This window comes from Dryobates pubescens, chromosome 9 (assembly GCF_014839835.1).
Source record: "Dryobates pubescens isolate bDryPub1 chromosome 9, bDryPub1.pri, whole genome shotgun sequence".
Classification (NCBI taxonomy): domain Eukaryota; kingdom Metazoa; phylum Chordata; class Aves; order Piciformes; family Picidae; genus Dryobates; species Dryobates pubescens.
The window spans coordinates 9,321,275-9,336,457 of record NC_071620.1 but is presented as its reverse complement, the minus strand read 5'-3'; the positions used below and the strand labels follow the sequence as shown (position 1 = coordinate 9,336,457).

At 44.5% G+C, this 15,183-nt stretch overlaps 1 protein-coding gene across 1 annotated transcript in view; it reads left to right on the top strand.

Annotated features, from left to right (window-relative positions):
• The window catches only part of AHRR (aryl hydrocarbon receptor repressor), a 99,715-nt gene extending 96,689 nt beyond the window's left edge, over nt 1-3,026 (top strand). Inside the window, exon 11 of the mRNA XM_009896713.2 lies at nt 1,907-3,026. Coding sequence (XP_009895015.2) covers nt 1,907-3,026 — 1,120 coding nt within the window. The remainder of the gene's footprint in view (nt 1-1,906) is intronic.
• Nucleotides 3,027-15,183: the final 12,157 nt, after the last annotated feature.

The window sequence follows — 15,183 nt, the reverse complement described above, 5'->3', positions numbered from 1 at the left end:
CAGGCTCATGTTCAGCCTACTATCAACCAGTACCCCCAGGTCCCTCTCTGCCTGGCCGCTCTCCAGCCACTCTGACCCCAGCCTGTAGCTCTGCATGGGGTTGCTGTGGCCAATGTGCAGAACCCGGCACTTGGATGTGTTCAATCTCATGCCCTTGGACTCTGCCCATCTGTCCAGCCTGTTGAGATCCCTCTGCAAAGCCTCTCTACCCTCCAGCAGATCAATTCCTGCCCCCAGCTTGGTGTCATCTGCAAATTTACTGATGATGGACTCAATGCCCTCATCCAGATCATCAATAAAGAGGTTAAAGAGCATGGGGCCCAGCACTGATCCCTGGGGCACACCACTACTATTCAGTTCCATTGTCCCAATAGTCTGCAATAGAATTCATACCTCCTCCTCCTCCTACTTTTTCATGTATGTTGGCTTCCTGGAAGCATACCTTACTTTTTTTTTTTTTTTTAAGAATCTTCCCTATTTCGCTGTAAAATTCTTCATCTGAAGGTGCAAACTTTTGTGACTGCTGCATTTTCTCTGTCCATTGCTTTCCAGGCTAGACCATTTCCTAGTTCTGCAGCAAACTTGTGTTGCACTATTTGCTTGTGCCTCAGGACTATCAATAATAGTGGTGGTAATATTTAGCAGAGGACTAAAAATACTCATTTTCTCATTGATTAAAAACGAAAAAAAATACATTCTCCTTTCTTGGTGTGTATTTCTTAGTTGGACATTCTCACTTCGTAACAACATGGACGCCCTCTACTGGGAAACCTTACACTTGCACGTCAAGTCCATACCAAGGAACACGTTCTTGGCAGCAAGCTAAGAACCACAGAATCATAGAATCAATAAGGTTGGAAAAGACCTCAAAGATCATCAGGCCCAACCTGTCACCCAAGACCTCATGACTACTAAACCATGGCACCAAGTGCCATGTCCAGTCCCCTCTTGAACACCTTCAGGGATGGTGACTCCACCACCTCCCTGGGCGGCACATTCCAACAGCTAACATCTCTCTCTGTGAAGTACTTTCTCCTCACCTCGAGCCTAAACTTCCGCTGGCACAGCTTGAGACTGTGTCCTCTTGTTCTGGTGCTGATTGCCTGGGAGAGGAGACCAACCTCCCCCTGGCTACAACCTCCCTTCAGGTAGTTGTAGGCAGCAATAAGGTCTCCCCTGAGCCTTCTAAAATCCTTGCTAGCTCTCCAGGTTCTCATGCTCTGTTTCTTACTGAGATGTTTGCTTCTTATCTGGAGAGGGAGCTGGGGAGGGATTTCCTGGCACTGGCACTGATGCCACCTGGTTGGGAGTCAGCAGGTTAGTGAATTCAAGACAAATCCTGAACCTGAAGTTTTGGAGTCCAGCTTCAAAAAACTGCTACTTGGCATGGAGATGCTTAGGCAACTTTCTGTGCCAGAGCTCTGTGCTAAGGGTGAGTATTTCAGCCTGAGTTCATGGAAAATTAATTTGCTGGCCATCCTAGGAAATGAAAGACAGAATAGTTAGGTAAAACCAATATGAATACCTGTGGCTGTTCTAGACACTTAATTTAGGCATTTCATTTCCTCTGAGATAGTTCTGCATTATCAAGATATAAGGCCCCTTAAATCACTTTGATCAGAAATTTCTTATGTGTCCAAATAATTCCTTATTAACAATATAAATCTCATTTAAGATCCTCTTTAGTTTAGATCTGGATTTTTCTATACACAAATATTACTTAGATATATTTTAATGGAAGAACATAAGGGTAGGGCAGTTACCATGCTGTACTACAATAATTAAGGTCTTTGTCAACTCTGTGCCTGAAATGGAAGAGTAAATGCACGTCAGAACTTAAACAGTGTCACAGAAAGGTAGCTGTGAACAAATACTGACTACATTTTTTGTCTACTGTTCTCTAAAGGGAAGAAGATGAACAACTGAAGATACCAAGTGGTTTTGCCAGTTTGAAAGGAAACCTGGAGGGACTGTCCTATAACAGTGCCATTGAAACTCTGGGCCAGTGGAAGCACCTTAACTGGACAGCAGTGAAAAATGAACAAGATAATGTAAAAGTGAAGTTTGAGCCTCATACAAATGGTGAGTGTTTCATGCAAGAGGAACTTCTCAGTTCTAACACACCAGTTTTAGGTGTTCAGAACAACTGCACCACAAACAGTATCTGGACTTTAAGAAACTCAAGCTCTTGTTCTATGAGCCAGCGAGTGAACACATGCTCAAACAAGAGAGCTGGATCATTCTACAACAGAGACCAAAGTTTCTTAAACTTAGCATCAACTTGTCCTTCCCACTGGGGAAGTGCAGAAAACTGCCAGTCCTATTCGGGCGTGCAACAACGCTGCACAGAGAACTATGCAATGGACCATCTGAAACTGCAGAGACCATTACTGTCCTCGGAGTCTCTCTATGACGCAGCCTTTCCCTTGGAGATGCCTATCAAAATGGAATATGATTCCGATTCTGAAAACATTGCTGATAACTACCTGTCGTCACAAAATCGAGCCTGGCTGGACGAGAACGGCTCAGTGAGAAGGCAGATGTTGAGCTACCCCAGTAAAGTGCACCTCAAAACAGAGCCAGAACTCTGTGAGCCAGCCTCACCTTGTCAGAAGCCAAGGCACTGCCTTTACACGCCACGTAACTGGCAATGCATCGTAGCGAATCATCCCAACAACCTGAACCTGAACAGAGCTTGGAAGGGCTCACGTAGCAAGGAGCTGGCCCCGTTTTGCCCTCAGAACTCCTCAGGATGCTTGGAAAGCATGCCCGACCTGCAGCACACAACGTGCTACGGCCACTTCTATAGCCCCAGCCCAGGGGAGGGCAAAGAGCAGGATAATGAGGTGTTTAAAATGCCATGTGAATTTAAAACTCCCTGCTTGGTTCAAGCGATCAAGCGCGAGCCCCTGGATTCTCCACCCTTGTCCAACGGCGGACACAACAGAGTACACGTGAGCTTCCCTGAAAATCTATTAGCAGGTCCTGTGCCTCACAAAGCCACTGAATGTACATTTTTACAATAGATTCTATAACCTTTGAAATATTTATAACTTTAAAAGGAAGAAGTTGTAGATTCTCTTCCAGTTGGGTTAAAGGAGTTACAAGCATTAAAAGCCAGTGGAAAGATTTTGAGTGTGTGCATGTGTGTATCTGTGTGTGAGAAAAGACAGACAGATACACACCTGCACCTTACACCCCCACCTCCCTCCACTGCCCTTCTCTTGGTCATCTTTGTAAAGAAATACAAAACCTCAGGCACAGAAAATAACCTGCACATGTATACCTGCTAATTCATCTCTGTCATCTTTCCTCACTTGTCTACAGTTCATTTCCAAGGTCTAGCTATTTCTGTTTCCTGCCTTTGGTCTCCTTGTTTTTCTCGAGCTGGCATGATGTGATGCCACTGTGCAAAGAGAAAATGTTTATGGTCAGTAGTGTGGTCAGTTTACTTTAAGAGTTGTTGCCTTTTTGTTGTTGTTGTTCTTTTTTTCATCTCAACATTAAATTGATGGCAACAGGCAAGGGCTTCCCAACACTTCTTCATTTAAAAGGATGCCATTAATCACAACAAATGTCCTTCATAAAATGCATTAGAAATGATTTCGCTTCAAACTGCAGTTCCTCCCAAGTTTCCTTGATAATGCTACTGGTTTGCTATCTGTATCTTTCCATTTTGAAGCCATCAGCCTTTCACACTGCTGTGTGAAAGGCTGAACGATGGGATGTTGTCCACTTCTGCCAATGACTTGGAAAGTGCTGTTAAATGACATGAGAAGAAAATACTTCTCCAATGATTTTCCTGGCTGTTACTTAGAACATTAACAAAGGAAATGCACTTTTTTTTTTCTGGGGAGTCTCTCCTTGCCTGAGAGCAGCTCATTAGACATCATCAGCTGGCATCAAAACCAAATCCCACAGCAAGATTAGAGATGCTATTTTCAAAAACACCCTGGTTTCATTCCCGAAAGAAAATCTTAATCGCTCCAAGAACTATCTGGAGGATGGATACCTTTCAAAAGCACTTTGGTGCTTTTGAAAACGGATTTGTGTGCTTTCCCTTGACCCCAGGCAGTAATGTATTTAAAAAAAAAAAAGGAAAGAAAAAAAGGAAAAGAAAAAAACAAACCCTACACCTTCTGTTTGGTTGTAGTTTGACTCCTGCACTAACTTTTGTTTTTAAAATTGCACTATTTCAACTTTATATCAACTTCATCTACAAAAAAAACCCCTACATCATTAAAACAAACAAACAAAAAAGCTTTGATGTGTAAGGGCCACGAGGATGAGCAGAGGGCTGGAGCTCCTCTCCTGTGAGGACAGACTGAAGGAGCTGGGGATGTTCAGTCTGGAGAAGGCTCTGAGGTGACCTACTTGTGGCCTTCTGGTATCTGAAGGGGGCCTACAAGAAGGCTGGGGAGGGACTTCTCAGGATGTCAGGCAGTGATAGGACTAGGGGGAATGGAATGAAGCTGGAGGTGGGGAGAGTCAGGCTGGACATGAGGAGGAAGTTCTTCACTGTGAGAGTGGTGAAGCCCTGGAATGGGTTGTGCAGGGAGGTGGTTGAGGCCCCATCCCTGGAGGTGTTTAAGCCCAGGCTGGATGAGGCTCTAGGCAGCCTGATCTAGTGTGGGGTGTCCCTGCCCATGGCAGGGGGGTTGGAACTAGATGATCCTTGTGGTCCCTTCCAGCCCTGACTGATTCTATGATTCTATGTGTGCTTTTTGAAAGAAGCCCTATAATGAATGTTTTATTTGTCAAAATGTTATAAATAGTGTCTTCATTTTTGTACCTACTGGTCACTAATGGCACGGCTTTGCCATGCCAGAAAAGTGGCATGAACTTCTCCTGAATGGTAGAAATATGTGGGATAAGTGTAGTTTTCAAGAAGGGGAGTGGTTCTTCACCTGGGAGGCTGCTCTTCTGCAGGACTGTCTGTCTTCTCTGCTAGAAATGACTGCCTGTACATCACAGTTGGCAGGTGTAAAGATGTGCATTCCCCATGTCACTTACGTGCTTGTGAAAGATGATTTAATCTGAAGTGCTGCACTTCACACAGAAATGTTACCTGCAGAAGGCAGCATTTCAGGCACAAAGGTGAGTGGACAGTAAAGAGGGGCAATAATTTCTTGCTGTAGCTCTGCTTAAATCTTCCATAGTCCAGCTGACTATACCCAAGCCATGAGAACATTACCTTTTTTTTGTGTCTGAGGTAGATCAGCTCCCTATTGTCTACATGCTGCCTCTTGAGACAGTCTTGATATCCTTGCCTTAATGCTCCTGCCAGTGGGTGCAATGCAACTTCAGACCCTGTTCTGAGGTAAGACCACAATGGTGGAATTTATACTGTTCTCTGGTACACCACTGTTCACATCACCTAAATTTAAGCCAAACTGAAAAAATACTTCTGGGCAAGCAAACTGAGTATTTATGTAGAGTGAGACTCCCACAAACCAGCAGTGCTGCACAACTCTGCCTTGTTGATTCACTAGCTACAAAAATGAGAGCAGAAATTCTTTTAGACTCTCATAGAGTCCAGTGCTTGGTGTGTAGCAGTGGCACTGCTTATGTCATGGTGCCAGAGAGTCTGCTGTGGCCACACAGCTGCTGGTAGGGCTGTGCTATGAACGATGTAATATCCTCCAGTCCAGCTCCTTGTGCAGCTGCCTGGCAGAAATTGGATAGTGTGGAGACAGGGTATCGTGGGAAAGGATGGCTGGGGGCAAGTGGAGGATCTGCCAGCATGGCTGCTGAGAAGTTGCTTGTTAAATTCCATGCTTGCACTCCATGTCACACCCCTCTGAATGAGGTTATCTGGGCCTCATCTTGTGCTTTTCATCATTCACATTTATGCAATATGATTGTAAAACATGGTTATCCTCATCTAGATGTACTAGTGCCATTTTGCACAGACATAAGTGGTTGCACCAGGGACAACTCTGTAGAGGACTGGGGGCTTCTGAATGCCTTGCATGTGCTTAGAAGTATTTCCTGGCATGAGTACAGGGGGAGAACTATACTAGGCAGATTTATCTTGTCAGAGTGAAAGCAACATTTAGTAACAACAAAAGTTCTCTATAGATTTCTGCATTACTGAACAAAAGCTTTATGTTGTGAATTACATTTACTTTAAGGCTTTCTTGGTTTATTTCAGCTGGAACGATTTTATTCACATTCCCAACAAAACCAGTCACATTTTGCTCAGTTGATATTACTAAGTTAGATAAAGCTTCTGCATGTGAGAGAATTTAATCTGCTGTAAGAGTTGTAACGACCACCTTCTTCTATAACTCATGAATTCTGGTGTTTGGGGAGGGGCTCTTGTTTGTACGGAAGGTGAGCAGCTCTAAAAGCTCTAAGAATGTGTGTCCTGCTGAGATGTCACTTGGTCCACAGACAGCAGAGACTATTATCAATGCTAAAGCTTCCAGTTAAGGGCTCATCTTTCCTGAGAATGTGTCCTGATTTTAGCTGTCGGTGGACAGCTGCTGAGCATCATACAAATGCTAGTCCAACTGAAGTACACCATTGTAAGCCACTATTTTTACCTGAAAACCTACTTGATTTGAGCTGCTGTTTCTAAGGATTGCCGGCATGCAGTTGCACCAGCAGCTGGCACTGGGTTAGACCTCTGCTCTAGACAACACTACCGATAATTTATATTCATTTTAGACACTTTGGCTACTAAAGCAGAGTTTTGGGTTGAAAATTTCCGTGAGGGCACCGGTGTGCAATAGGTGAGCTGGTTTTGGTTGGTCCTCAGTTTGGAGATTTAACTAGCAGATGGAAAGATCGAGGATCTGTACCTAAATTCTTTGTAGGAAAGACTGCCTGCTTAGTCCTTGATTGTAATATGGTAAAGTACATCCTATGGTTTCATTGTCTGTAATTAGAACAAAGTGATGTATTCTTAAAATCCTTGGAACTGAGTCTCCTTTGGACAGTATAAGCAGGTCTGACATTTGAGCATCAGACAGGTCAGTAAGACTTCAGGTGCTGATCCTTTGTGATCAACAGGGCATGTGCAATTCTTCCAGAAATACCTAGTGCTTAAAGTACTTGAGTTGCAGGCAGCAAGCCTGAAACAAGGAATATTCTGTTGCATAAGGCAGCCTAGGAGCCTTTCTTAACTCTTTGTGTTGTGAAGCCATACTGGAAGTTAAGTAGGACAGCCTCAGCCACTGTAGTTATGTCAAAAAAGCCATTAATTCATCCTAACAGTGTCTGATGTTTTAATCAAAATAGCTAAAGGACACCATGTCCCCTTCCCATGAATGCATACATTGCCTTAGGTAGCAGGGAAGAAAGTCAATTTTCTTTCTTCAGGGTGTCATGAAACTACTTTTTTCCCAACCTCAGAATGATGGAGGCATAAACCCCTTGTCTTATTTTTCATGTCTTTTATTTCTGCTCTCTTCCTTTCTTTCTCTCTACTTAGTGGAAACATTGGAAATGGAAAGACTTTTCTTATTATATTGATGCAAAAACCCTAAACCTCAACCAGACTGTAGAAGATTTCTTGCTAGTAAAGGAGGGGTTTTTTTCCCCCCCTGGATTGTCTTTTTCTCTTTTAAACCTTGCAAAGTCCCATGTGAAATCCTGTGTTGCAACTGAAGCAGACTTCTCTACCATGCATAGCGAGCAAAGAGACTGCAGGTGGCCACGCTCAGGTTGTACTCACAAGGTGTTTACTGAGCTGAAGAGGATTTGTACAAGGGGGATGCTGATAGCGGTTCCTAGACACAACCACCCTGTGACAAATACGTCTTTGTCACGTTTGAATACACATGCCACGTGCTCTCGCCATTATAAATACATTTCCCTATCATGCTACCAAAAACGTTTCTGAGCAAAATCATCAGCAACAGACTGAAAAAACCATACTGAAACCACAAAGTAGTTTCTCAAAAACCCCACATGTGGGGATCTAAGCACTGGCCTGCGCTTAGGCAAAGACTTTCTTTGGTTGGGGGGTTGGAGAGAAAGTACAAAAATATTGTTGAGACAAATTCTGGGGAGAAAAAAAAGATCACCTTGATTGATATACTGCTGTCAAGGTGCAATTATTCTGTGACTACAGCCATTAATTCTCTGCCCACTGCTACTAATTCTGTGCTCTGAAATCATGCCCTTAAGTTTTTCTGTAGAAATGAATTTGTAACTTTTCAGGCTGAAAATAACTCCTTGAAAACAAGGATTTAATGTAATTCAATGCTAAATTGTATTTCTCAATCAGACTGAAAACATCATATGCAGGAGGCATGAAGTGCTCCCCTCCCCTGTTCCTTCCCTAGGGTTAGTCTTTGAAACTCTAATTCAGTATCTGCATTAGTATCACAGAATCACCAAGGTTGGAAGAGACCTCAAAGATCATTGAGTCCAACCTGTCACCACAGACCTCATGACTAGACCTTGGCACCAAGTGCCATGTCCAATCCCCTCTTGAATACCTCCAGGGACAGTGACTCCACCACCTCCCTGGGCAGCACATTCCAATGACAAACAGCTCTCTCTGTGAAGAACTTTTTCCTCACCTCAAGCCTAAACTTCCCCTGGCGCAGCTTGAGACTGTGTCCCCTTGTTCTGGTGCTGGTTGCCTGGGAGAAGAGACCAACCCCTTCCTGGCTACAACCACCTTTCAGGTAGTTGTAGAGGGCAATGAGGTCTCCCCTGAGCCTCCTCTTCTCCAGGCTAAGCAACCCCAGCTCCCTCAGCCTCTCCTCACAGGGCTGTGCTCAAGGCCTCTCCCCAGCCTTGTTGCCCTTCTCTGGACACGTTCAAGTGTCTCGATGTCCTTCTTAAACTGAAGGGCCCAGAACTGGACACAGGACTCAAGGTGTGGCCTAACCAGTGCAGAGTACAGGGGCACAATGACTTCCCTGCTCCTGCTGGCCACACTATTCCTAATGCAGGCCAGGATGCCATTGGCCACCTGGGCACACTGCTGGCTCATGTTTAGGCAGCTGTCAATCAGCACCCCCAGGTCCCTCTCTGGGAGCTCTCCAGCCACTCCGACCCCAGCCTGTAGCTCTGCATGGGGTTGCCATGGCCAAAGTGCAGCACCCGGCTGCTGGCCATTGTAGCTCCGTTGTGCAGCTGGTGCTCTAACTCTGTAGTCTGAAGCTTCTCAGGATTTCCTTGATATATCAGGGCTCCAGCCAAAGCTTCCAGTCTCACATTTGTTTTGGTAGAATTATGGTAACCCAATGACTAATACAAAAATGTAGAAGCTGGTAATGGAAAGAATCAGAGACTTAGCCATTCTTAGTAGTGGTATTAGACTAATTAAAACACTATGTTAAAAAAATCAGGTGAAGTTCTGGACTGGAGCTGTCTATTTTGCACAAGAAGGTGTTTTAGGACTTCTACCACTGTTCTGCCTCTTCTTAGGTCGCACCTTGGTCTTTCCCTTCTTTCTCCCACTACTCTTTCTTCTGAGCTATTTTTTTTTCTTTTACCTTTTAAACTTGTTGACTGACTGTGTCATCCCTTTGTTCAATTCAAAATGGGGTATGAAAAGCAACCATCAACTGTTGATTTTTAAGCTTTGTCTTTCTAAGAAAGAATTTTGAAAGGGGGAAAATTATCTCAAGTTTCAGTATCAGTATTCAGTTTTCTTTCTGCTCTGATCGTAGCAAAAAAGGTTCTTCCTCTACATGGTCTTCTGAAAAGTTCCTTCCTCACAATCATTCCCTTCTACAGCTTCTTAATAAAACCAAAGAGCACTTTCATCCTTAAAGACAGTTCTGTCCATCAAAAAACATTCCCTTTTTATTCCTCTAACCTTTATACCTTTTTGACTTTATAGGATGGTACACTGAGGTCCCCATCCCTTCTGTTTATTGTCTGTAGCTTTATTTCTGCTTTGTGCCAAAAGAACAATGAGAGGCAGAAGTGCAATCCCCCATTTCTCCCCTGCCCTCCATAGTAAGACAGAGGTACTAATTACAGCTGTCCTCTCAAACTTTGCTGATGAAACATCCTCTCTTCAGGAGGCTGTACTGTCAGGAGCTACCAATAACACTTTAGTTCTGCCAAGTATACATGCCACCAAATGCTTCTCTGTGTGTCAAAAAAAGCAGTAACTAATTTTCTCTATTTATGCTTCTCATTTCTTTATTCTACAATGTGTTTATTCTTTCACTGTGCAATTGCATTTCTAAAAGGAAGGGCATGGAAGCATTACACAACATGTACAGTGCAGTGCTTTCAATTAGTCCAGTTTAGATCTTGAGAGTAGGGCCACAAGTAACGGTCAGGCCTTTTGATGTGACTCCACCTAAAGTCCTGTGACTGTTACAGAAATGCCCACGAAGAGTACAAGTAATATAATTTACCTTGAAAAGGCGTATAGTCTGCCATCAAATCTGCTAGTAATCCTGTATTAAAGGTGCCACTGCTGCTCCTCCTGATGAAACAACTGTGGAGGACATGAGTTTTTAAAAAAGGTGGAGATACACCAACAGTTTTGGCCTAACTGCACGATCTCCAAAATTCAGGGCACATTTCTGGAGAGAACACCACAACCACACAGCATTATTGGAACTGGGATTGGTTTGCAAGCATAACTCCTGCATTTAGGCACGTGATTCTGGCACATGCGTGGGCTGCTTTGACAGCTGAAGGATGTTGAGCCCCAGCGATGGCCTGGGGTGGTTAACCCAGCGACTCCTGCGAAAGCCGAACGAGTGAAGAAAAATCCCTTTGGTAACATGTAACCTATCCTGTAGGGACCCTGCTGCTGCCTATACCAGTGTCATAGACGTCAAGATGTATCACTCGCAGGCGAACGAAAAACAGGCAGCGACACGTGGGTTTGCTGTTTGGGAGTTTTGTTTAAAACCAGCGCACTTTCCGGTTATTTTGTGTACTGTTTTCTCAGCCTGCTTTTAGAAGGAACTTTCAAGTATATTTCTTAAATGGTATTTTACATTTATTACCGGTCAGAAGTGTCAAGTTATGACATTTTAAAATAAATATTTGCATTTAAATTAAAAACGTTGCCGAGGGTGTTTCTTGCCGCTTCTGCAAGGGCCGGCGCCCTGCCTGTGAACCGATACATTCCCTTACTCCGCCCCATCCAGGCTCCTAGGGGTCGCCAGGAAGCCACCGGGAAAGGCGGGGCTGCTGCCCCCGGCGGGAAGTGAGGGCTCTGGGCTCCCAGCCGCGGGAGGCAGCGCTGGATCCTCACTGGTTAAGACGGGCGGCTTCTTGCCCGCTGGCTAGTCGCCCCCTGGAAGGGAGCGGCATCCGGGCCGCGGCGGGTCTCGGCGCCCCGGCGCCTCCTCCTCGGTGTGAAGCAGCGGAAGTGACGAGCGGCAGGTAGGGGCGCGCTCTGAGGGGTGCGGCTGGGCGCGCGCTGCGCGGCGTTGCCGCCATTGGCGGTCGGCCTGGGGTGGTGCCGGGCGCGGGAGCCTTGCTGAAGCCGGCGCTGAGGTGGCGCCGTTTTCAGCGGCTGCCGGGGGGGGCGGGCGCAGCGGGGCTGTACGCGGCCGGAGAGCCCTGCTGCCTGCGGGCCGCCTTCTCCGTCAGACCTCGACAGAAAAATAAGTAACCTGCAGACAAAGTTCCCTACTGGACTCTTCCCTTGTAGGTTTTGCCAGCAGGTTCGACCAATTACGCTGGTTTGTAATATCCATTGAGTCTTCCTGTTACCTTTCGTTCTCTTTCATATCGATGAATTAGAAACATCGACCTCCATAGATTCCCAAGGCCACCGATCACCTTGGTTAGTACTTCCACAAACAAAACTGTTAGTTACTCTTAGGGCTTTGGCAATATTTCCAGCAAGGTTTACAAATAAATTTTTAGCAACAGTTGGAATCTCACACTTGGTTCTTGTTTCTATTTCATGATAAAAAGTATTGAACAGTCATCTTTTTGTGACAGGTTCCCTAGTCCTTTCGATAATCCTTATATGTACAACGGCCCCTGGATCATCTCCTTGTCCCCACATTGCAATTCCATACTGGGTATCCCTCTGCTTCCCTCACCTGGACTGTGAATAGTGAGATTTATTGGATTACAGCTTCTCAAGTTACAAGCTTTCTGAGCTATCCCTTTCTCAAGAGAAACCAGCAATCCAGTGAATGAAGTGGGCTTCTGCCATGAACCCCAACACACACAGTTCTTTAGGATCATAACAGGTTATGTTTCCACTTGCATTACACCAGGCATACTCAATCTGGTTCATATAACAAGGATTTAATTTTTCCTTGCAGCCCTAAATAATGTGATATACCAGAGTCTGACTTATTATTCTTCCTTGCCGGGTTGTAATAACACAATCACTATAATTTTGTGCGTGTCCAAGTGTCAACCGAAACAAAATCATCAGGAGAGGTCCTGTAAGGGCCATGTTACCCAGCGGCCACAGCCTTGAAGGGATTGCAGCCCTCAGCAGACCTTCTTGAGCTGCGGTACTGGTCTCTACTCCGACCTTGCCCTCTCCAATTCCCTTTAGGGCTGACTAGGACTTGCCCTTTTCAAGGCTTACTCCTTAGCCTTTTTGCTTTCTTCTACTAATAGCCAATCGCCTAGATGCATTCCCCAATTTGAGTTTCCAGGGTCCCTAAGGGACTGGATCGATGCCTTACCCTATGGCGACACCTACAGGCTACCAATACAAAAGGTTTGTCTGCTTGTTTTCGGTGTTAGGGGCCCGTATGAGATTCCAAGTGTCTCCTTTGATTATTACACTACTTAAACCTAGATAAATATTTACTCCCAATTCTGACACTAAACGTATATAGCTAATCAGTTGGTATATGGATGCCTATAGTACCATGCTTACACATGACACCAGTCTGATTGGGGCACTACTCGCCACAGTGGAATAAAAATTTCCTCTCCACACATGGTGTCTGTAATCATACAAGATCTTGCTCGATACAATAACCTCTATTTTTCTTTTAAATAGTCCTCAAAAGCCTGTACTCTAAGTTGTGATAAGTCAATGCAACTTACAGCTGATCTAAAGTCTTGTAAGGATTCGATTGGAGCAGCCAATCGATCTGACACAAGTCGTTCTAATGTAAATGTCTCAGTTACCAACAGTTCACAATTCCAGCATGCAGACAATCTGCACGATCCAGGCCATGTGTTTCTCCACAAACTCTCACAACAATTAGGACAAAAAACTCTTAACAATATCTTCTCACTGATACACAGCAATACTTTTGAGGTCAATCTCTTCTTGGCCCATCAAAGGGTCCACAAATTCATCACAGTTTCCCAGCGACAGACTAATCAGGCCAGGCAACATCAGTAACATTACAATCACAATTAGCAATATTAATAACCTGGTTTTAACAATCAAAAGAAACCAACCAGAGAATTCCCATCCTTTAAACAATCCTTTAAACCAACCTTCTTTATCAATCTGCAAGTGTGTTACTCTCTATTCCAGATCCAGCAGATCTAGGAAGATCATTGTACTGTGTCACTGAGATGCAGCAATAAATTCTGAGTTTTTGTCCTTTGTTTTTTTTCCCCTACAGTTTTGCAGATGTGTGTAGTAAGCATGAAGACAAATTTACTGCTTAACTCCACAAATGCAGTAAAAGGCTCTTGAATGAGCATGGGAAAATATGGATATCCTAAAATGAGATGCACTAAGTAAAGTGTGAGTCTTAGTGTTATGCCCTGAAATAAATTAATGATATGCTTTGGGGTTTGCTGCTGGGTCTGCAGTCTTGTTTTAAGTGGGAATCACAGTATCACAGTATCACCAAGGTTGGAAGAGACCTCAAAGATCATCGAGTCCAACCTGTCACCACAGATCTCATGACTAGACCATAGCACCAAGTGCCACATCCAATCCCCTCTTGAACACCTCCAGGGATGGGGACTCCATCACCTCCCTGGGCAGCACATTCCAATGATGAATGATTCTCTCAGTGAAGAACTTTCTCCTCACGTCGAGTCTAAACCTCCCCTGGCACAGCTTGAGACTGTGTCCCCTTGTTCTGGTGCTGGTTGCCAGAGGGAAGAGACCAACCCCTTCCTGGCTACAACCACCTTTCAGGTAGTTGTAGAAAGCAATGAGGTCTCCCTTGAGCCTCCTCTTCTCCAGGCTAAGCAATCCCACCTCCCTCAGCCTCTCCTCACAGGGCTGTGCTCAAGGCCTCTCCCCAGCCTCGTTGCCCTTCTCTGGACACTGGTTCAATGAGTGAAACGTGCAGGATGCTTACAGAGCTGAAGTTCAAAGAGCCAGGAACGAAAATGTATAGATGTTGTCAAAGTGAAAGAGGAATTCACTTGAAAGTCACTTGGGACAAGCAGCTGAACTGTTTGCTGAGTAAAGAAGAGCAGGTACTTCAGTGGACAAGGTCTGACATATTTAAATGTTTTACACCAACATCTACAATATTTTTTCCTTGCTGCAGAATGAAAATAATAATAATAAAAAAATTCCTTTATCAGTAGGGAGAGCACCACCAATGCTGCTGTCATCAGTAGAGCAAAATGAAAAGAGACAAATGATTTAAATGCTTAGTGCTTTCAAATGGGACATGCCACATACAGGAGCCTCTCTGAACTCATTGAAAGTAACCACTCATAATCCAGAGGTGATGAGTGTGGGGAGCCTGTTCAGCTGTGCAATCTTGTTGGAATATTAGGTGTCAGTCAAGTGAGGAAATGCATCTGTTTCCAGATGACTGCTTCTGGAGGAGTACTACTTTTGGAAAGAAAGACATCTGGATACCATTGTGAGTTTCCATATGGCAAAACTATCAACAGGTTATTCTTGTGGTAATGAAAGAATTGTATAGCTAGAGTGGGGTCTGCTCTCCAGCAGTTGAGTGAAGACCAACTTAATGAAAGATGGGAGAAGATGCTGAAGTTCTAGGACTTCACTAAAAGATCTAAATCAAAGCTCAGTTAGGTATAGACATATGTTATGGGATATATTTGTACAGTGATACCACTGGACAGATGGAAGTTTTTCAGCTTCAAGTGTGAGGCAGTTGCACACGTGTTCAGGGTTAAGAAGGGGAGGAGCCTGAACATTGCTTTCTTTCCTGGGACCTTTGGCCAAAGCAGACAAGTTTTGAAAACCTTTTGTTTTGAGGCATGAAATGGTAGTTGGATGCCAATATCCATCTTGGGCAGATGTTCCATGGGCAATAGCAAAATCCAGAGGCTTACTATGTAAAACAAGGGAGCTCAAGTAGGAGGCAT